At 37.1% G+C, this 22,241-nt stretch overlaps 2 protein-coding genes and 2 long non-coding RNA genes across 4 annotated transcripts; 3 read left to right on the top strand and 1 right to left on the bottom strand.

Annotated features, from left to right (window-relative positions):
* The first annotated feature begins 2,619 nt into the window (after nt 1-2,619).
* LOC118479813 lies at nt 2,620-4,619 on the top strand. The gene is made up of 4 exons (XR_004860910.1): nt 2,620-3,030; nt 3,251-3,413; nt 3,540-3,574; nt 4,483-4,619. It is a non-coding gene; the product is annotated as an uncharacterized LOC118479813 (long non-coding RNA).
* Nucleotides 4,620-4,698: 79 nt separating this feature from the next.
* Nucleotides 4,699-5,430, top strand: LOC110864206. The gene is made up of 3 exons (XR_002549721.2): nt 4,699-4,830; nt 4,935-5,015; nt 5,246-5,430. It is a non-coding gene; the product is annotated as an uncharacterized LOC110864206 (long non-coding RNA).
* Nucleotides 5,431-7,964: 2,534 nt separating this feature from the next.
* On the top strand, nt 7,965-15,783 carry LOC110865980 (serine/threonine-protein kinase BSK1). Its single transcript, XM_022115323.2, has 9 exons — nt 7,965-8,359; nt 9,501-9,636; nt 10,551-10,684; nt 10,850-10,955; nt 11,846-11,931; nt 12,000-12,188; nt 13,596-13,760; nt 14,175-14,288; nt 15,381-15,783. Exons 1-9 carry the CDS (start codon nt 8,063-8,065, stop codon nt 15,621-15,623), a joined length of 1,470 nt encoding a protein of 489 aa, XP_021971015.1. The 5' UTR covers nt 7,965-8,062; the 3' UTR covers nt 15,624-15,783.
* LOC110865979 (ATP-dependent zinc metalloprotease FTSH, chloroplastic) lies at nt 15,681-21,417 on the bottom strand. The gene is made up of 5 exons (XM_022115322.2): nt 19,904-21,417; nt 18,891-19,137; nt 17,577-17,760; nt 16,673-16,844; nt 15,681-16,022 (listed from the first exon to the last, which is right to left on the bottom strand). Exons 1-5 carry the CDS (start codon nt 21,191-21,193, stop codon nt 15,801-15,803), a joined length of 2,115 nt encoding a protein of 704 aa, XP_021971014.1. The 5' UTR covers nt 21,194-21,417; the 3' UTR covers nt 15,681-15,800.
* Between the last annotated feature and the right edge of the window lie 824 nt (nt 21,418-22,241).

The raw sequence follows: 22,241 nt of genomic DNA, 5'->3' as shown, positions 1-22,241 counted from the left end.
GTGTGAGGTGAGATTCAATTACGTTCTGATGATAGAACACACTAAGTGTTAAGTTGGGGGTGACGGACGTTAAAGTGATATTTGGGGGTGGCAGCGGCCAATAGCCAATAGTCGGGGGTGATAAAATCTAATAACCCATGCAAAAATAACATCCACAAAATTGCATTCTTCTATCCTGCACATGGGAAGATTAACAGGTTTAACTCTTTTAAGTCTGCAATCAAACCTACTAGGAAATTTGTTGGGTTAAACACAACAAATATAAAATACAATATATTAATTATTAATGTTTATTTTTTAATTATAGGGGTAATTTGGTCATTTAACAAAATAATTCTAACAATGTTAGAAAATTGGACTCAAATAGTTAAGAAAAGTGGCTATAGGGACTCAGGGCGTTAAACATTTTGATTTTGGACTCAAGTGATTAAAACCCCTAAAACACAGGGACTCAAAAAGTAATTTACCCTAAAATAAATATAACTCGAGAACAAGACTGATCGATGGTATGATCTCTATTGTGAGTGTTAGTGTGATCGTAGACAAGCTGCAAAAGAAAACAAGTTGAGTGTATAAGTGTGCGAAAGCAGTGTGTAACCTAATACTCGATCAGTTTGCCTCATTTTATAGTGATAATAGTCTAAGTATCTGATATACCGGAGATGCTTTGAATATTCTTTAAGTGAACGTTGGTGACTCTTTCAACAGGACCAACAATTATATATTTAACCGGATGAGCGAGTCTTGGGCTTGACTTAGTCTCGTTTATTCCTTCCTACACAAGTTAAATAACACGTGCAAGAATGAGTTAGATAAATATATAAGAAAAAGGTTTAGGATATCAAACCTATCAATAGGGCTGTAAACGAACCGAACGTTCAGCGAATAGTTCGTGAACCGTTCGGCGGGAAGTTCGTTTATGTTCGTTCGTTTAATAAACGAACGGACATGAACAAGAAATTCCGTTCGATTAGTTAAATGAACGAACATGAAAAAAGGTCTCGTTCGTTCAATTGTGTTCGTGAACATTCGGTAAGGTGTTCGTGAACATTCGTTCATTTGCGTTCGTTTATGTTCGTATGTTCGTGTTTTAATTAAAGATTTTTATACTTTCATATATTTTATCTATACTTATTATACTATTAAACTTTTATTTATATCATTACCCTAACAATTAAACTAGGAAACCTCTTTCACCTTGTTTATGCACCATTTCCCTTTGATCTACCTCTATTCCATAATAATGGATTCTTCTAGTGCTACTCTCTAGGCCATCCACCTTTATCCTTCGTCGTGTTCGCCAAATTTATTTGTGTTCGCTTGTGTTCGTGAACACGCTCATTTCCTTAATGAACGAACATGAACATAAAATCTCGTTCGGTAAGTGTTCATGAACCGTTCGTGAACGCATTTATTTCCTTAACGAACGAACACAAACAAGGCCTCGTTCGTGTTCGTTCGGTTCGTTTACAGCCCTACCTATCAAGTATCCCGGGTAGTTAGCTTCTCTCCGAAATATTAATCGAAATATTCACCGATAACACATAGGCCCCACCATCCTCTCCTCTTCTTTCCTTTAACATCACCAACACACTAACAGAATCCCCCATTCACGGCCGCGATTAACGAGCCGGCGCGGTGTTCCAGCCGTTAACGGGTGACGTGGCCACGCATGTTTCAAAGTACCCCTTTCTTCTCTACATCTGGATCAGGTCTGATTTAATACCAGTTGAGTGATAGGTCACCGACAACAGGCACTAAAAAGCAGTAACAAAACATAAGCCAATAAAAATTACCATAAACTAGGTTTATCACCCTAGCCGCGTTGCGGCGAATTTCTTTTGTTATTTAGTCTGTGTTTACATGTGTTTTAAAATCACTACGAGCGCGTTGCACACGGAACCACTAACAAGAACAAAAAGAAAATGTAAAAAAACAATAAAAAATAATCGAAAGAAAATCAACCAAAAAACTTGTATATTAATGATGTTGTTGGTATGAAACACGTGGTCAGAGACGAGCAAATAATACTGGGTACCGGTACCAAATTTCCCAAACAGAAGGATCCTAAGTACCAATTCGGTACCGACTTTTGGCGTTCCTAGTACAGGTTCGCTACCGATTTTTACCTTCATATACTGGTACCGTAACCGGTATTTTCGGTATCGGTTGCCACAGAGCTCTGATCAGGGATGAGCAAATGGTACCGTGTAGCAGTACCGAATTTCCCAAACTAAAAGATTTTCAAACTCAATTCGGTACTAACTTTAGGCGTTTTCTGTATCAGGCTGGTGCCGATTTTTACGTTCATGTACCGATAATGAACCGGACCGTACCGGTATTTTCGATACCAGTTATCCAACTTAGAAAGTAAAGAAAATAATAATAATTATTAATATATTAATACATGATTATAATATATTAAATTAACTGTTCATTTCATTTGCCTAATTAATATATAGTAATAATAATAATAATCTATATCTATATACTATATATAAGCATTTCCCATGTACACAATTGTAATTTAACACCTATTTTTTAAGATGGCAGCCTAAAAGTCTCAAATAAAATCTAAATTTTTTCATTTTTCTCCCCATTTTGTCTTCCTCTCCTTACATCCCCCTCCGAATATGTAGTCAATCGAACAAGCAAATGAAACGGTGGGAGCAATTAATTATGGTTAGAATGATTTTGTCACCCTCATCGATGCAGTAGTGAATGCTAATTTTAATTCTCCATTGAATGCAACAATTGAAGCATTTGTGCGTTTCCATCCCACCCACTGAATTTTAGGTATATTTATGTACTTCCCACACATATAAGATGCGATACAGAGATGTATATCAAAAGTTCGATGGTTCAATGGGGTTACGACGACAGCCGAATTCAATAAATGCATAATTAAACCAAAACGGTTTCAGGATTTAATCATAACCATATGATGGGATGGATCAAGAACATTTATATCTTTAGTCTCTGTTGGGTGCGCAAGTTTGGAGTCTGACAGAGGCTGAATTCCAATCGCAGGTTAGTAAGATTCATCACAGTTATCTTGTAAACCAATTACAATCTCTACATTGTGATTATTTAGTTGTTTTATGCATGTTTTTACTGAATTATAAAGAACTGGAGATCTAGGGTTCATGTTATGTTTGTATTTTGGTAAATTAATGTGTTTATATTTGGTGTGTACATGGTGTTTTAATGAAGAAATTGGGGATTTTTATCGGTGAAAATGAAATTTCAGGTGAGATGGGAGTGAAGAATGATCTGAGTTGGTGGGCTTCACCTTCAGTCGTTGACCATGTTAGTGAGGCTGGGGGAGGTTATTAAGGAATGCGAGGAGGTTGTGGGTTGAAGAACCCTGGTTTTTAAAGAGCTTATCAAAGATTAGCTTCTCTATATCTCAGGTAAGTTTATAAATCCCGATCCAATCAATCAAATCTTTATTTGCTTTTAGTTAATCGTGTATGGGATGTTAGAATTATTTAGATCATGATTTGCAAGCTTGACTTCTTTTCTTTTTGTGCATTCAGGTTACCCAACATTCATATTTTAAAGTAATTTCATGGTATGTGTATACTCTTCGGTTGTTCTCTACTTTAAATATACTGTAATTGTTTATCTAGAAGCTAGAAGCAAAGTTACAATGCAAGCATGTTGAACAAGAGTTATATAATTAACAGGCTGGTTATAGGAATCGTAGGTTTGAGACCGGTTTATAATCCTCTACACAAAAACGGTTCCTGAGCTGAAACCAAATTTCAACCCGATCTGAAACCGGTTTGTAACCGACAAGCGAAGGAACCTATTTGAGCCGGATGGAAATCATAGGTTTGGGACGGGTTTATAACTTTACTTTGAAACTGGTTTGAACCCGAACTGAACCGGTAAAAAGCTGCTCAAAACTGGTTAAAACCAGTCTACAAACTAACATAATCCGAACCGGTTTCAAACCAAAATTGGTTTTCACTTTTCATTGACCTACCTGAACCAGTTTAGGGTTTGGAACCAATTTGTGCACATCTAGGGTCGTGTGCCTGTTCGAGCTTGATAAGTGAAGCTCAAGCTCGGGCTTGTTCACTCTAGGCTTGAGCTTATTTAAGCTAGGCTCGAATCGAGCTTTTAGCGAGGCGATCTCGAGTAGCTCACAAGCTGTTTGAGATCATTTACACCCCTCTTTTGGTAATGGTGGTTTGTAATCCTCTTTTTTTTTTTTTAATGTTCTATTGGTTTGATTTTGAAGAAGTGCATGAATATATAGATACGGATACAGATGATATTACTTTACGAATATATACCAAAATAAAAAAAAATACTTCTTTGACGAAGTGGTGTTTAATAAAGGGAAGTGCTGCAAATCTATTGCGGATGTTTTGATGTGCAATCTCGCTAAGAATACCAATCTTTGTTAATCTATGGTATTAAGTTATGAACAAGAATAATCTTGATTTTAACTATATGAAAATTCTTCTGCAGTGTTGAACAGAAAAATCGTGTACAATGAGATTGAGATATCTATGGTATGCTCCTCAAATCAGAACCGAAGCATGGAAGCTCACTTTCTGCTAAAGAGGGAAGGTTTTGATGTTTGTTCATATGGAACAGGGACCCATGTTAAAAGGCAAGCAACTTTGGTTTAGTATTTGTTTACAGTAACTATCCTTTATCTCACCTGTAAATAATGTTAAAACCTTTTGAAATTTTGATTTTAGGTAATCCATATAGGTCAAAATGAAGTAAGTTTGACCATGTTGAGAGGGGTATATTATAAGAACATGAAATGGCAAGCTGCCATTAAAGTCGATAAAAAACAAATCTATCCAGGTACAGTTGGCTCCCAACAAGAAGCTGCTTGTTTGTATGACACGTATTGCATCATGTCTAAATAGTATAATTCACCAATTTTAAACCGCTTTCATGTGTGGTAGAGAACTGAACTTTGAGCTCACGGCTGAGGAGAAGGACGAACTCAGTAAACTGATTTGGGATGATTTCTTAACCATGACTCGGTAAGCAATCAATAGCAAAAGTAATTTGACTTGTCTTTAACTTTGTATATTTGATTTCTTAACTATTTGAATTTTTTTACATTGACTTTTCACCTCAAGAAACTATGATTTTTCCAAGTTTTGGAAGTTAATGGAAAAAGAATACAGAAGTTGAAATTTTAAAGTCAAACATGCTGACTCAAAATGTCAACCACTTTTTGTTTATCTAACAAGTACTTTTATTCTCTCAGAACATCAGAGACGGGTTAGTTCCCGAATGAAGTTCGAGCATCCGTCACATAACAGCAGTGACCCGCATACGAAGGCGGATCAAGGAGGAAAGAGTTTCTCAGGATCTGAAGATGTTGAGACATTGGGTTCCCGATGATTTAAAACTTTATTATTGGCATTTCTTTTGTTAAAACATTATAATCTTTATATCCATTTTTAACAAGTTTTATGCTATGACGCGCATTTTAGGAGCATACCTAAATGCTTATGTTGTACCATGCAATCGAGACCTGGCAACCGGGTCGGTTTGGGTCGGGTCATGGGTCATTTACAAAAAAGGGTTGTTTTTGTTCGGGTCGAAACGGTTTGGGTCGGAATGGGTTCGGGTTGAAACGGACCCGGGTCAAAATGGGTTTCAGGTCGGTCCGGGTTGGTTAAAAATTGCTTTCTTTAAAAGGGTTGTTTTGATTGTTTGCATAGGCGTATAATGAGAACCACACCTAATATATTATAATTTTTTTATTGTTTTAAGGTTTAAATTATATTTTTGTCCTGTATTATCGACTCCGCAGTAACGCGCGGGTTTCCCACTAGTAATGTATAATACATGTCAACAAGAGTGGACACATCACACAGAGTAAACAAACAACAAGTAAAGAATAGATACGAAGAATCTAATTTCAAAAAAAAAAAAAAATCAGTATCAAACTCACAATCTAACCTAACCACTTTAATCAGAATCTACCCATACTCACAAACAATATTTTATATAGAATCTATACAAATCTTGTAGAGGACAAAGTTAAAGTGATCGGCTTTTTCCCAAACATTTCAGATCTCTCTCTATCACACGAATGCGTACATTCACATGCCTCCAAACTTTTACAACATCTGAAAAATAAATCTTTGTGTTTTATCCTCTCAAAACATTCTATCATATAGGGTAAGGTTATTGTAAAAAAAGGTTAAAAGTGTGAGAAATGTGAGAAATATTGTGGAGATGTGTCCTCCATCTAAATTAATTCAAAAGGGTAAACAAGTAATTTTATAATTAATTCAAAACTTACCATAACCGCCACCTTAATTATAGGAACATGATTTTCTTAAAAGATCTCTAAAAAAACACTACGAATAACACTGCAACCACCATTCAGCACATGTATAACACCATTCAATAATTATATAACACCATTCAGCAAGTATATAACACCATTCAGTAAGTATATACTATATAACACCATTCAGTGAAGAATATAACACCATTCAGTAAAGAATATAACACCATTCAGCACATATATAACACCATTCAATAATCATTACACATCTGTAAAGAATATAACACCATTCAGTAAAGAATATAACACCATTCAGCACGTATATAACACCATTCAGTAAAGAATATAACACCATTCAATAAAGAATATAACATCATTCAATAAAGAATATAACACCCTTCAGCACATATATAACACCATTCAATAAAGAATATAACACCATTCAGCACATATATAACACCATTCAATACATTACACCTCTGTATCATCTTCTCCACTTCCGGCACCACCACTGTCGCTCCGCCGATGCTGTCGTGTAGAGAGAGAGAGAGATCATCTGGTCGTGCGATGTAGAGAGAGAGAGAGATCGCCGCTACCGCACCACCACTGCCGATCAGGCACCACCACCGCTGCACCACCACTGCCGATCCGGCACCACCACTGCCGCTGCCTCTCGCCGCCGCCGCTCCACTGCAATGTAGAGAGATAGATCGAAATTGTAGAGAGAGAGAGCTCTGATCGTGCGATTGGAAAGAGAGATCGAAATTGTATGGATTTTGATTACAGTTTCCTATTTTGAATGGATATAAAGACTTTATTACCCCTATTAATTTTCAATTCAGTCAAAAAAATAAAACAAATTTTACAATTTGGTCCCTATTAATCTAAACCATTAGATCAAAGATCTAATGATGTAGATTCTTTCTTATCCTTCTCACACTTTTGGTATCTTTTACAGTAACCTTTACCATATCATATAATCTAATCTAATCTAACGTATAATAAAAGATTCCAAATAATGTCACATATCATTCTCTCCTTCAACCTAATAAATTTTATTTATATTTGTTTAATAAATTTTTTTAATATTAATATTAATTAATAACCAATATATAGATATCACTTATTTTTATTTTTATCTTTATCTAAAATTAATAAATAACTTCAATTTTGCAATTTAGACCCTTAGTTTTTTTGCTTTTAACCTAAAGTTTTTCATCTTTTGCAATTTAATTCCAACTCTTTTTTATTTTCAATTTTGGTCCACCATACTTTTCATCTTTCCCAAGTTTTTTGTTTCATTCTAAATTTTGTGAGTTAACGCACCGCAACATGCGTGTGGGGTTCAAGATTTTTTCGTATATTTTTTTCCCGTTTGACTGACCCGTCGCGTCACATCTATTTTTCTGCGTTTGATGAGTTCGTCCAACACGCCGGTCCTGGATGGACTTAGTTATTTTTCTCTATATTTAACGTTTCGGTTTAATTTCTCAGCAATGAGCGTGCGTGATTCAAAGATTTTATGTTTGTTTTTCGCTCGGCGTTATTTTTTCCCAGTTTTATTTATTTTGTTTTTACGAGCTTCTACGGTGTTGGTGGTCGCTGACAATAGTATAGTATTGCTACTGCTTAACACAAGTTGCTGTGGCTTAATACTAGTAAAATATTATTGACAGTCAAAAACACAAACTTTCATATCTGTTTCCTTCTTTCTTTCACCAACAATAACAAAAAACCCAACTTCTGCTACTCAAGATTCAACCTTTTGTGAGTCTTGAACTCATGGGTTGTTGCAATTCATTCTTTTCTAAAAAACCCACATCGGAAAAAGATAGTTTTCACCGGAATAATGCTCCAGCCAACGGAAAAGGGGCTGCTTTCGCCGGAGTGCCTGTGTTTTCTGAGTACTCATTGGCGGACTTGAAGGGTGCAACTAATAACTTCAGTTCAGAGTATATTCTTTCTGAAAGTGGTGAGAAAGCTCCGAATGTTGTGTATAAGGGTAGGCTGCAGAATAAGAGGTGGATTGCTGTTAAGAAGTTTTCGAAAATGGCGTGGCCTGATCCCAAACAGTTTGCGGTATTCTTGGTGTTTTGATTTGGGTCTTAGGGTTTACTGTTTGTTTTTTGTTTTGGTTAATTGTGGATTTGGGTGGGTTTATAGTAGGATTAGTAGCTGTTTTGATTATATAAAGACTGCTTAATGTATGTAAATTTGCTGGTGTTTGGATGTGCATGTTTTGAGTGGCGAAGCTTGAGATTTCCAAACGGGGGGTCGAAAACGTATATACCAAAAATTTCTCTAAAACCGGGGGTAAAAAACGTGTATACCCAAAAATTTATATACGAAAACTACATACTCTCCACTAACGAGCGAAAAGTTCAGGGGGTCGGCCGCCCCCTCCCGCCCCCACATAGCTACGCCCTTGGTTTTGCTAATCGGTTTTATGGTGTTGATTGTTCTCTAAATGCAGATTGTTTAAGGAGATGATTTGTGAAATAAGGATAGATAATCGTAAGCAGAAGTATCTTAGGTTCTTATCCCCAACACTAAAATGCACATCCAAACACCCCCTATTTTGCAAATTAAGTTCATTACATTGTTTACATATTTCTTTAAAACAACAAGTTTTATTTGATCTTTCTTTCTTTCTTTTTGTTTTTTTTTTTTTTTTGACAAAAAGGATAAAAAGTTATTGAGAATTAGCAATTGTGATCAACAAGTTGTGTTAAATATAATGCCAAATAACCCACCATACTTTGATATTATGGGTATTTTTGGCAAAAGTAGCTGGTGGCTGGAAGCTGGTAGCTAGTAGCTGTAGCTTTTTATATATATATTTGGTGTTTGGCAGAGTAACTGGAGCTTTTAATAAAATGTATAAAATGACCAAAATGGACATAACTAAAAATTTAAAAAGTTTCTGCATTAAAAAGTTCATTATTTTTAGAGGTTAAAATAATCATTTTTGCCCTAAAAGCTTGTAGCTCCTTCTAAACGCTACTAGTAGGAGCGTTCAACCAAAAGCTTCAAGCTCCTTCAACCAAACAAGGCTTTTTATTGAGTAGGAGCTTTTTCTTAAAAGCTTAAAGCTAGAAGCTCCTAAAAGCTCATAAAAGCTCCATGCCAAACATACCTTATGTTTGTATTGCACACATACGGATAGCTTAAATTAGTATAAGATGGTAATTACTAAATTTACTTTGTTATGTTTTGTAAGGATGAAGCATGGGGAGTTGGAAAGTTGAGGCATAATAGGGTCGCTAATTTGATCGGATATTGTTGTGATGGGGATGAAAGGCTACTTGTTGCAGAGTATATGCCTAACGATACTCTAGCCAAACATTTATTTCACTGTATGTATTCATAACCATAATACCATTTTACGTTTGCTAACATAAAATAGCCAAACGGTTTGGTAACGTTAGAGGTGGGAATTTTGATCCAATTACTCATGTCGGGTCTAATTTGAGATGTCGATTTTATCAAACTTGTTAAAGGGGTTAATTAAAAATGTTTAGCTTTAAAGTGTACGGGTCAAATGGATCAAACATGTCAAACGGGTTGAAAATCACCCAAAGGGAATTTATTAACGCATACTAGGGGTGTGAATTTCTGACAAGACCTGAAAATATGACACGAACCTAACACGAATTTGTGGGTTTGGGTTTAATCTAAATGGGCTCCGTTCATGTTCGTGTCAACCCGGGTGGGTTGGTATGTTGACGGTTGACCCGTTTAACCTGTTTGTATTATATTTTCTTTTTTCACAATATGTTTTATGTCAAATTAAATTGGATAGCTATTTTAAGCCATAATTATAACTTAAAAACAGAAATTGACATAAGACTTTATAATTATAATTTTAATGTAATTGTATTATATACATTTGTCTATTATGTAGTAAAAATTTTAAATTTAATAGACTAATTTACGGAAAGAAACTAAAAAATGAAACATTCGGGTTGAACGGGTCGTGTTCGGGTCAACCCGCAAATATGCGGGTCGTGTTCGGGTTCATATGTATGACACGATTTTCGTGTTCGGGTTCGTCTAAAGTTTTTGGGTTCGGGTCGGGTAGGACCCACCAACCCACGGACACGACCGGTTTAGCACCCCTAAATTGCGTACAACCTCCTAAATCGTCTTATTTAAACATTTTGGTTATTATTGTTATAGTATTGGTTTTGAAATCATGACTAACACATTAGGTATTTTGTAATTTTTTTTTTAAAATAAATGAAAAATTTTCTTTTTGATCTATTGACAGGGGAGAATCAAACAATCGAATGGGCAATGCGTTTACGGGTTGCTCTATGTATTGCTGAAGCATTGGATTACTGCAGTACTGAAGGCCGTCCATTGTATCATGATTTAAATGCATATAGAGTTCTCTTCGATGAGGTACTGTAGTTTTCCCTATTTCTATTTTCATAATGTATTCCATTGTGAAATATAATATTTTTGAGTATCCAACATGAATACTGTAACTACCGTTGTGGTGATGATGAAACTATTCTATATATTATTATAAAATCACGTTGATAACTTGATTGGAATATGTGGCAGAATGGCGATCCACGACTTTCATGTTTTGGGTTGATGAAAAATAGTAGGGATGGGAAAAGTTATAGCACAAATCTTGCATACACTCCTCCAGAGTATCTAAGAAACGGTACTTTTATTTGACGTTACATTACAAGGTGGTTAACGGGTCAAAATGAATAAATTCAAATTGCAAAGGGAAATGAGTTGGGTACTTGGGTTGACCTGTCTATTTTTTTTTTCTGAATTTTGTAAATGATTTAACATACTAAATATGATAAAAGAAAAAATTACTAAAATAATGTTCTAAGTTTTTTTAATAAAGCGGTTTTGGTGGTTGTTAAATGATTGGCATGCATTTTTTAAGCCGAATTTTTAAGTTTTATTAATATGAAGGGGTGCAAACGAGCCGAGCCGAGCTCGAGCTTGACCAGGTTGAGCTCGGGCTCAATTAACTTATGAGAGCTCGGCTCGATTTGAACTTTGTTTTCAAAGCTCAAACTCGGCTCGTTGGTAATTTTTCAAGCTTGAGCTCAGCTCATTTATTATCTATTAATTAAAAATAATATAAATCATACACTCGTTTAGGCTTGCTTGCTCTATAAGTGAAGCTCGGGCTCGGACTCATTTACTAAACAAGCTTAGTTTTAGGTTCGGGCTCGGCTCACAAACAAGTTTAAATAAGCTCGGCTCTCCTCGTTTACTAGACAACTTTAAATAAGGGGTAAATATTATTATATATAATGAATTAATATTACTTTAAGGCTCGACGAGCCTGGTGAGCTTCACATGCCAGGCTCGAGCTTGGGCTCGATAAATAAACGAGCTTTATTTTAGGCTCAAGCTCGGCTTGGCTTGTTTCGAGCTTTCTCTCGAGCCGATATCAAGCCGCTCAGCTCGTTGGCACCCTTAGATATAAACTAAATCAACCCATTTTGATGAGCTTACATGAATAGCTGATCATTGGTGGTCATATTTTAAATAGCATTGCCTAATAATCATGTTTTTTTTCTCTCATAGGGAGAGTTACGCCTGAAAGTGTTAGTTTTAGCTTTGGGACGGTACTTTTGGATCTTCTGAGTGGAAAACATATTCCCCCGAGTCACGTAAGTAGTTATAATGCATTAATTAACTTGAAAAAGTTGATGATGTGGACATTTGATGCTTGCCGCAGGCGCTTGAAATGATTAGGGGGAAAAACATTTCTCTGTTGATGGATTCACATTTGGAGGGTAACTTTTCGACTGAAGAAGCGACTGTTGTGTTTGATCTTGCTTCACGATGCTTACAGTATGAACCAAGGGAAAGACCAAATACGAAAGATTTGGTTGCCACACTTGCCCCGTTGCAGACCAAACCAGATGTCAGTCCTCACTTTCGTTCTTGTGGTTTACGTATTTAATGTGTTTTCACTTTCTTTATAACGGATTGAGTGTGGTGCGGGCATGTAGATTTATAGTGTAAGGGGTATTAGTGTAATAGTGTAAGGGGTATTAGTGTAATTACTTTTCTATAAATAAGGCATTAGTCATTAGTAAAGGATAGGAAGAGAATTAGTCGGTGATTAGGCTCATTGCCTTGTGCATGAGAAGGGCTTAGCCCTGGACCACTTTGGTGGCTAGTCTTTGTATTGTCTTCTTCAGTTTATCAAAGTTTATCAAATATAGTTACAGATTTATTTTTCATCATCTCCATTCAATTCTGATACGTATCAGTGTGGTGCGGGCATGTAGAGGTGGGATCTTTGACTCATTTGCATAATAATGGGATTTTTATGCTGGTTTGGGTTATGTTTATCTTAGTTAGTAGGATAAAAATTATTAAGAATTAGATGAGATGGAAATGGTCAAAATCGGCCAAAAGTTGTTCGAAGTGTATCCAGACTGCATAATAGGGATGAGCAATCGGTACTGGACTACTAGGCATAGTTGTCGATGGCGAATAGCGACAAATAGCGACAAGGCACCTGTAGGCTACGTAGCGAATAGCGACAAATAGCGACGGCTACTTTATAAATAGCGATTACACTAGAAAAAGAATTTTGAAAATTTTTATATGTATATTACATCAAAATACCCTTGTATATATGATATTTTACATGTATATTTAACAAAAACCTATAAATCCAGCTATTTCATAGCTATATCTAATTGATATTAACATCAAAAAAAAAAAATCCAAACTGTCGCTAAGCTCGCTATTCATCGCCATAACCAACATAGCAACACATAGTCGCATCGCCATAAAGCGCGCTACCGCTATGGTCGCTATCGACAACTATGCTACTAGGTACCAAAAAATACCGGGTATCAAACCATACCGTGGCGATCGAATTTCAGTACCACTTCGGTACCCATTTTTTACGTTTTTTGGGATCAGTACTTACCGGTACGGTATTTTACCCACTTTATACCTCTGAATACTGTACCGGTACCTGTACCCATTTTGACGATTTTTGGGATCGGTACTTTCGGTATCGGTATGAGTAAGGTACTGAGCTCATCCCGCATAAAACCTTATACAACATTTTATTATAAAAACATAGATTATTGTTGTAATAATTTGTTTCTTTCATCATATATTTATACTTAACACAATCATTTACAAAATTCTAAATCGAAAAGACAAAAGAGTGTTTTCTGGGTTGACACAACCCGACTCACTCATCCTGCTTGACCTGCCCATTTTACCACTTTGTATGTATGTTATCTCATGTGGCTGCAGACGGTTTAATCGCTTAATAATAAACTAAAATCAATTATATATGTAGGTTCCGTCTTATGAGATGCTTGGGATCCCAAAACATGAAGAAGCACCCACCACACCGCCCCACCCTCTTTCTCCGATGGGTGATGCATGTACACGTGTGGATCTAACAGCCATCCACCAGATACTCGTGATGACACATTATAAAGACGATGAAGGCACCAATGAGGTGATGGATCCAGTTTAAACTTTCGATTCGGTTTAGAGTAAAGTACACAGATGGTCCATGTGGTTTACCAACATTTTGGATTTCCAAAAGTACACGGATGGTCCCTATGGTTTGCAATTTGTAACGAATTTAGTCTGTAGCTTTTCCAAAAGTACATGGATGGTCCCTGTGGTTTGCACTTTGTAACGCATTTAGCCCATAATTTTGGACCTGCTAAAACCTTTAGATTCGTTAGCTGGGGACTAAATGCGTTTTAAAGTCCAAACCACAAGGACTATTCGAGTACTTTTGGCAAGCTAGGGACCAAATCCAAAATTTTGGTAAACCACAGAGACCATTCGTGTACTAAACTCTTCGGTTTATTTTATTTTCATGCTTCTGATAATTGTATTTGTATGGTGATGTTTTTATCAGCTTTCTTTTCAAGAGTGGACCCAACAAATGAGGGATATGTTGGAGGCAAGGAAGCACGGGGATCTAGCTTTTCGTGATAAAGATTTTAGAACCGCCATTGATTGTTATTCTCAGGTACGTATTTTGGGTTGGTTTTCACTTTACACTTTACCTGCCCATTTGGATGTTTAATCTGCTTCCGCGTTCCACTTAGCTTTATCGAAAAGCTCGTGGCTCTCGAGAAAAAAGCCTGCTCGAAATTGGTTGTTAATAAATGAGCCGAGCTTGAGCCAAGAAGCTGGCTTGTTGGCTCGTTTAAGTTAAGCCCAACTTTAACGTTATAAGTTATAACTCAATACCATGTTACCATTTATATATAAGCTCACATAACATGGTTCATGAGCCAACTTGAGAGGACCCTAGTATAGCTATAGCTTGACCTCAAAGTTTCAGCGTGTTTCGGCTCGTTTACATCGCTAGGTAACATGTAAGCAGGTAGAGATGAACAACAAAACCGGTTAACTGAACCGGTTTTGCCAACCGAAACCGGTTTAGAACTGGTATCGTACAAACTGGTCCGGTTTGGTATACAAACCGTAGGTTTGGGATCGGTTCCCCTTCTGCACACCAAAAACCGAACCGAACGGATTTTGGCCAAACCAGTAAGAAGAAAAACTGGTCCACTTATTTAAAAAAGGTTATTTGATTGAACTTTAAAAAAAGAGTTAAATGCCATTTTAGTCCCTGTGGTTTGGGTCATTTTGGCAGTTTAGACCAAAGGTTTCATTTTTCGCCTGTGGGTCCAAAAAGGTTTCAAATAAAAACCTGTTTATTTTTATCTTCAAATAACCATAAAAAACAATAAAGTTCGCATTTTATGTTTTTTTTTACTTTTTTGACGTTAAAAAAGTGCGTGCAAGAACTGGTTTACGTATGGAAACCAAACCGAAACCGGTCTTTCAGACCAACCAAACCATGACAAGACCGAACTGCTTTCAAACCGAAACCGGTTTGACTTGGAAGTGGTCAAAGCCAAAACCGGTTTCGGTTCGGAAAAAACCGTTTTGTTCATCTCTTATCAGCAAGTTTGGCCTAGTGATCAGCCCTGGTTTTTAAACTGACATTTTTTTTCAGATTTAACAATTTGTTTCAATTTATTTGATTAAAATTTATGTCATTGTTATTATATAGTAATTTAATTATGTGAATCTGATTTGAGTTTGACAGTTCATCGATGTTGGCACTATGATATCACGGACAGTGTACGCAAGGCGCAGTCTATGCCACCTCATGTGTGATCAACCCGATGCAGCCCTTCGAGACGCCATGCAAGCACAATGCGTGTACCCTGACTGGTCAACCGCATTTTACATGCAAGCTGTTGCCCTTGCCAAGCTGGACATGCACAAAGACGCAGTTGATATGTTGAATGAAGCCGCTACTCTTGAAGACAAAAAACGACCCAAATGAGATCCTATTGTTGTAAGCATGTCGCCATTGTTGTTGTGGTCAGTAAAGTAGCGCTGGTTAAAGTTAAAAAACTGGCTTTTATTTATTTATATAATTTTCTTGATAACGAATGTGTGGGAAGCAAGCAAACATGTACATTAATTATATAAAACTTTTGCTACATGTAAAGTGTGAAATCTAGGAGATGTAGAGTTCAGCTTTGCCGTCGATGAATAGGCTCATGAATTCTTCACCGTCGACTGTTTCTTTCTCGATAAGGAGTTGAGCGAGCTTGTGCAAGATGTCGATTTGTGTTGTGATTATAGATGTTGCCCTTTCGTATGCGCGTTCTACAAGTTCTCTCACTTCAGCATCCACAACATCGGCGGTAGCCATAGAATAATCTTTCTGGGATGACATCTGTAAATAAATTTGATATTATAAACATGATATTATAAACACATCGTTTACGATTTGAACCTGAATATGGTTGATGGAGCTTGTGTTCTATCTCAAACCCAAACGGGCCGGATGAAAAAATTTAGGTAAGGGGTTGAAAGTTGGATAAAGGGGACAAAAACTGGGGAAAAGCGTAAAACAAAAACATGTATTTTTAACACCAAGTGACTCACGAGACGTAAAACGTAGACGAAGTCAAATTTATGCCGCTAACTTTAGGGGATGTATTAAACTTGAGGGGTGTAAATAATGTGTTTGTGGGTTGACCCAATAAGAAGTGTGCTAAAATCATGGTTGTAAAAGTCCCGCCTAGGCTCCGATTACTCCCCGAGTACTCGCTACAAGGTAGGCTGCCGAGACACGAGTACTGGTCTCCCAGGCCAATTACTCCCCGAGTAATCTCCGCCTAAGCCGAGTACTTCCCGAGTACTCCCAAATCCGACTAGGGAGCGCCTAGCGACTTTTGCAACCATGGCTAAAATGCGTTGTTAAATTGCGTTGTTTTAAGTTACAACATGTTTTGACCCGTGATCCAACCAGCCCATCTTAACACCACTAGGAAAAAAAGAATGATATAGGTGCAAAAAAAAAAAAAAAGAATTTTTGAGTACCTGTTGTCCCAAGAATGGATTACCGCCACCACCGCCTATTGCTACCTGACCGATCTTTTTGCTGAACCCGAACCTCTCCACCATTTGCCTCGCCACACGAGAAACTTGCATAAAATCATTTGATGCTCCTGTTGTAACATTTTCTTTTCCAAAAATAACCTCTTCAGCAACCCTGCAAAGCAGTTGCGGTTTAGAACTAGTAAACTCTAATTTTTATCCCTTTCTTATTTAATTTATTTTGAAAAGTGTAAACCTAAGACGTGGTCGTTTTCCAAGTAAGTAATAAATAAACAAAAGAACCAGTTCGGTTTCAACTCCAGGCATGCCCAAAAAAATTTGAAAGGAAAATTGAATTTAAAGAATCCCAACTATTACCTATTGGCCGACAACAGTCCCAACTAACGAAATGTTTTGTGACAATCCCAACTTTTGACTTATTTTTCTCCCAACGAGGAGTTTTTTTTCTAACTGAGGTCAGTTTTGCTGACGTCGACTGCCACATTAGCAGTTCATGTCATCAAAACTTGGCCACATAAGCAGTCAATGTCATCAAAACTTTGCCACATAAGTAGTCCACGTCATCAAAAGTTTGACTTTTTTGCCACATAAGCAGTCCACGTCAGAAAAAAACTAACGGGGTTAGACCACAGTTAGAAAAAGCCCGTTGGGAGAAAATAGGTTGTAAGTTCGGATTGTCACAAACATTTCGTTAGTTTGGACTGTTGCTGGCCAATAGATAATAGTTAGGATTATATAAATCCAATTTTCCTTTTTGAAAACATTCAGGTAATTATGTTAGACAGTTTTGCCCCTAGATTATATCCTATAAAGACGGTTTTGCCCCTACAACGAGGTGAGTTCTAAACTAGCAACTAAAGAAGTACTGATAAACAAAACGTTGTACCTTCCACCAAGCGCGACTGCCATTTGGTTTTCAAGGTAGCTTCTGCTGTATAAACCGGACTCGAGCCTTTCTTCACTAGGGGCGAAAAAGGTAAGACCACCGGCTTGACCACGAGGAATGATGGATATCTTTGCTACAGGATCATACTCCGGCATCAGGGCACCAACTAGTGCATGTCCGGCCTCTGTGAAATCAACATAAAAATGTCTAAAATACCCTTGTAGACCAGAACCAATAAGATCAATAGTTACAAAGAAAACGTTACGGCTACCATGCTAGAAAACTAGTTACTTGTCATTTAACTAACATGTTTGGATCTTCGGAAAACGTCTAAAATACCCTCTTTGTGGATCAGTTTTATAAGAGCTATAGTTGAAGCATCAATGGCCAAGGGGCAAATAGGTAATTTTAGCTTGAAACTTTCCAACAAAGTAACAATGCAAGTTTCAGAAGAAAAAAAGGATGTAAAAGGTAATGCAAATTTTGTTCAGCATGATATGCAACAAAATGCATGACATATAGCATACTTCTCTTAGTGAAATGTCTAAAATACCCTTTCTGTGAATCAGAATGAAAAGATCAATTGTTAAAGTGTCAATCGAAAACGCACAAATAGATGATTTTACATTGAAAATTTTCTGAAGCAAACAATGCAAAAGGTATGTTTCAAATAACGCGATATGCAATTGCATGATATTTATCATGTTCCGGACTTAGCAAAATGTCCAAAGTACCCTTTTTGAGAAAAAGTCTAAGGAAGCAGAGTTGTCAATAGAGAATTGCGGACGATAGCGACAAGCTACCAACACGCTACGTAGCGATAGCGATGAAATAGCGGGTGCTATTTCATGTTTAGCGATACGCTAGAAGTAAATTTTAGAAATAATTTATATGTATATTTTATCAAAAATTCCTGTAAATATGGAAGAAATACGCTTTTTTTTTTTTTTTTCATTTTTCATTCCTAAAATAAAAAACCCTAAATACGCTTCTTTTTTCAATCTCTATCTATATAACTATATTTATCAAAAAAGAAAAAAGAAAAAAAAACTAAATATGCTATTTTCACGCTATTTGGGCGCTTAACATCATTTAGCGGGAAACTCACGTTTCGTTACGTTATTTGTTATAGCGAGTGCTATGCTCGCTACTAACAACTATATAGGGAAGAATATGTGTTTGGTTTAACATGTTATAGCATATACCATGATATGCAACTAAATACATGACACGTAACATGTTTCACTCTAAGGAACATGTCTAAAATACCCTTTTGCGAAAAAGAGGAAAGAAGAGTATGTATGTTTTGGTTACCATGATATGCAACAAGTTTCTTTTTCTCTTCCGACACAACCGCATTTTTCTTCTCCGGGCCAGCAATGATTCTCTCAAGAGCATCTGCTATTTCATCTTTGCTTATTTCCTTGAGTTCCCGCCTGGCAGCAAGAATGGCGGCTTCATTCATCAGGTTTTGCAAATCCGCTCCGGTGAATCCCGGGGTTCTCCTTGCAATCTTTTCAAAATCCACATCTTTTGCAAGCGCCTTTCCCCTCGAGTGCACCTGTCATGTAGAAGAAAGTCACATTCCCTCTCGTAAGGATGTGAAATGACAATAAAACCCCTTCGATTAGGCCTGTAAACGAACCGAACGTTCATGAACTGTTCGTTAACTATTCGGCGGGAACTGGGAAGTTCGTTTATTTAAATAAACAAACGAACATGAACACATGCTTTGTTCGTTCATTTATGTTCGTGAACGTCTTTTTATATTCATTCATTTATGTTCATTTATGTTTTAATAATCACATAATCAATTGTAGTTATATAAATATAAACATTAAACAGGATTTCTAACTAATTAGTAATTGGGCTTTCCAGTAATGAAAAATGGATTTTTGAATTGAACTTTTCGTAACTAATCACTAACTTATATAAAAAAACTAATCTATGTTCGTTTATGTTTGGCCAATTATGTTCATTTGTGTTAGACGTTTATGTTCGTTTACGTTTGTGAACTATTCCTTTAGGTTTTAAACGAACGAACATAAACGAACACGAACATGAACAAAAAAATGTGTTCGATTATATGTTCGTGTTCGGTTAAAGTTAAATGAACGCACACGAACATGCCCGCGTTTCTGTTTGTTCGGTTCGTTTACAGGCCTACCTTCAATGATGACAAAAACAAGAATCTTTTAACCAAAATCTATGGAATTACGATGTAACAAGGATGACAACAGGCACATAAATGATTCAAGTAAACGCGTGTTAATAACAGAAGCGCAACAAGATAAACAACAAACAATTCAAAAGCAAGATGATCAAACCTGAAGGATCTTGACTCTGCCAGCAACATCAGGCCGGTCAACAGTCACCTGCCGGTCAAACCGGCCCGGTCTCAACAAAGCCGAATCAAGAACATCGGGTCTGTTAGTTGCAGCCAAAACAATAACACCCGAATTACCTGAAAACCCGTCCATTTCAGTCAACAACTGATTAATAGTTTGTTCCCTCTCATCATTCCCGCCACCTAAACCCGCTCCTCTCTGCCTTCCTACCGCATCTATCTCATCGATAAACACAATGCAAGGCGCTTTCGATTTCGCCTTTTCAAACAAATCCCTAACCCTAGATGCACCAACACCTACAAACAACTCAACGAATTCCGACGCTGCACACGAGAAAAACGGCACCCCCGCTTCACCTGCAACGGCCCGAGCCAAAAGGGTCTTCCCGGTCCCCGGTGGTCCAACTAATAAACACCCTTTCGGGATTTTAGCTCCTAAAGCGGTATACTTATCTGGGTTTTTCAAGAAATCAACAACTTCTTGCAACTCTAACTTAGCCTGATCCGCACCCGCCACGTCAGCGAACGAAACTCCCGTTTCGGGAACTTCCTGAAACTTGGATTTCGACCTGCCGAAATCCATGGGCCCACCGAGCCCACCAGGCCCGCCGGGCCCACCCTGTGACCGCCTAAACAAGAAAAACAAACCACCAAACGCCAACAAAGGAAACAACAAGTTACCAATAAACCCTAACAACCCATTACCCCCCTCCCCTTCTGATACCGATATATCGACACCGTTCATCGCCAAGATATCGATAAGATCCGGATCATTCGGGACCACCACCGACGCTCTCCGGCCGTCGGTGGCGGTAAGTTGCAACACCCCACCATCTTTATTAAACCTAACCCTCTCAACTTTCCCTTTTTTAACAGCATTCAAGAACTCACTATACCTCCATTGACTACCCTCTGGAAGGTCAGAACTTTGGGGTTTTGGTGCTGTAAGAAGATTGGATTGTGAAAAAGGTGATGAATTTGTTGATGGGTTTTGTTTAACTAACTCAGCTTGAAGTGGGGTTTGTGGGGGAGGAGGTAGATCAGTGTCTGCAAAGGCTTGTGGTGATGCAACTGAGGAGAATAACAGAGCAGCTAAAGTGGCCTTTGATTGGAGGTTAAAAAGATTTGATGAATTGGGGTTTTTGTTAAGAATTGATTGGGGGATTATGAACTTGTTTCTTGAGGGTTTGTGGGTTTTGGGTGTTGGAGTTGAAAGCAGGATGCTTGATCCAAAAAAGTTGGAAGAAAGAATGGTGTTGGTTGCAGCCATTGATGAGGGTTTTGCTGGTTGGTTGAGGTTGATTGATTTGAGAGTGTAAATGGTTGTGTATGAATTGGGGGGTTGATTTGATTGAATTTGAGGGGGAAGTGGTTATCTTTGAGTGATGGAATGGGTTGCATATACGTGTTTTAATAATCACCCTGTTATCTACACTTGATTTTTTTTCATGGCTTTTCTTGGTTTCTTAACAAAGGGAGTGTAATGGACCTTGCTCAACTTGCATAGGAGGATTTGGGCTAAAAACCTAAGGATTAGGGTTCGAATCCAATTTTAGTCAGGTTTTATGGTAATGGACCTTCAGTAGTGAGTTATGGGCTAAAAACTTGAGACTTAGAGTTCGAATCCAATTTCAGTCAGGTTTTATCGCAATGGACCTTTAGCAGTGAGTTTTCTTCGAAATTAGAGATGGCGGGCTTGGGTCCAAAGTGCCTTCTGCAATCGCAGACATATGGGGTTGTATTTTTCTATTGGGTTACATTGGGTAGTTGTGCTTCTATTCATTAGTCATTTGAAAAAAGATCTTTAATTTAAAGAATTTTACATAAAAACTATTAAAAACTATTTAACATAAAAATATAAGGTTTAGGATCAAATACAAGACTTTCTAAAAATAAGAAGTCGTACAAAAGGTATCAAACGGATTCCGATTGGCCTCATTTAAGCGGCATTGGAATCGGCTCATCGAACTCTACGATGTGAGATTCTAGGTTTTCACCTTTTGATTTGTAGGTTGTAAATTTTAAAATTTTTGTTTATCATCATTGTGGTTTTTCTATATTTGCGTCATTGTGTCTTTTTTTGAGACTCATTGTGTCTTTTTACCTCGACAATGTGTTATATTTTTCGGAATTGTTTTATATTTTGTTCGACATTGTGGCATCTTGTGCGATCCATCGTGTCTTTGTATACTTCTTATTTTTAGAAGCCTTTGTAAAATAACTTAACCCAAAAAGATAAATAGATAAATAAAACCTAACTTCCGTCTCTAATCATCATTAACAATGCAGAAATGATACTAAATCAACATATGATCATC

Source organism: Helianthus annuus, chromosome 6 (genome assembly GCF_002127325.2).
Source record: "Helianthus annuus cultivar XRQ/B chromosome 6, HanXRQr2.0-SUNRISE, whole genome shotgun sequence".
In the NCBI taxonomy this organism is placed as follows: Eukaryota; Viridiplantae; Streptophyta; class Magnoliopsida; order Asterales; family Asteraceae; genus Helianthus; species Helianthus annuus.
Note: the sequence above shows the minus strand (reverse complement) of the source record. Positions and strands in the feature narration are given on the sequence as shown.

Coding starts and splice junctions, on each gene's coding strand:
- LOC110865980 (XM_022115323.2), top strand. CDS start 8,063: ATGGGTTGTTGCAATTCATTCTTTTCTAAAAAACCCACATCGGAAAAA. Junction 10,956..11,845: donor TCCAGAGTATCTAAGAAACG/GTACTTTTATTT, acceptor TTTCTCTCATAG/GGAGAGTTACGCCTGAAAGT. Junction 14,289..15,380: donor CCATTGATTGTTATTCTCAG/GTACGTATTTTG, acceptor TGAGTTTGACAG/TTCATCGATGTTGGCACTAT.
- LOC110865979 (XM_022115322.2), bottom strand. CDS start 21,193: ATGGCTGCAACCAACACCATTCTTTCTTCCAACTTTTTTGGATCAAGC. Junction 17,761..18,890: donor GAAACTTGTTGCATATCATG/GTAACCAAAACA, acceptor TTGATTTCACAG/AGGCCGGACATGCACTAGTT. Junction 16,023..16,672: donor ATCCATTCTTGGGACAACAG/GTACTCAAAAAT, acceptor ATTTATTTACAG/ATGTCATCCCAGAAAGATTA.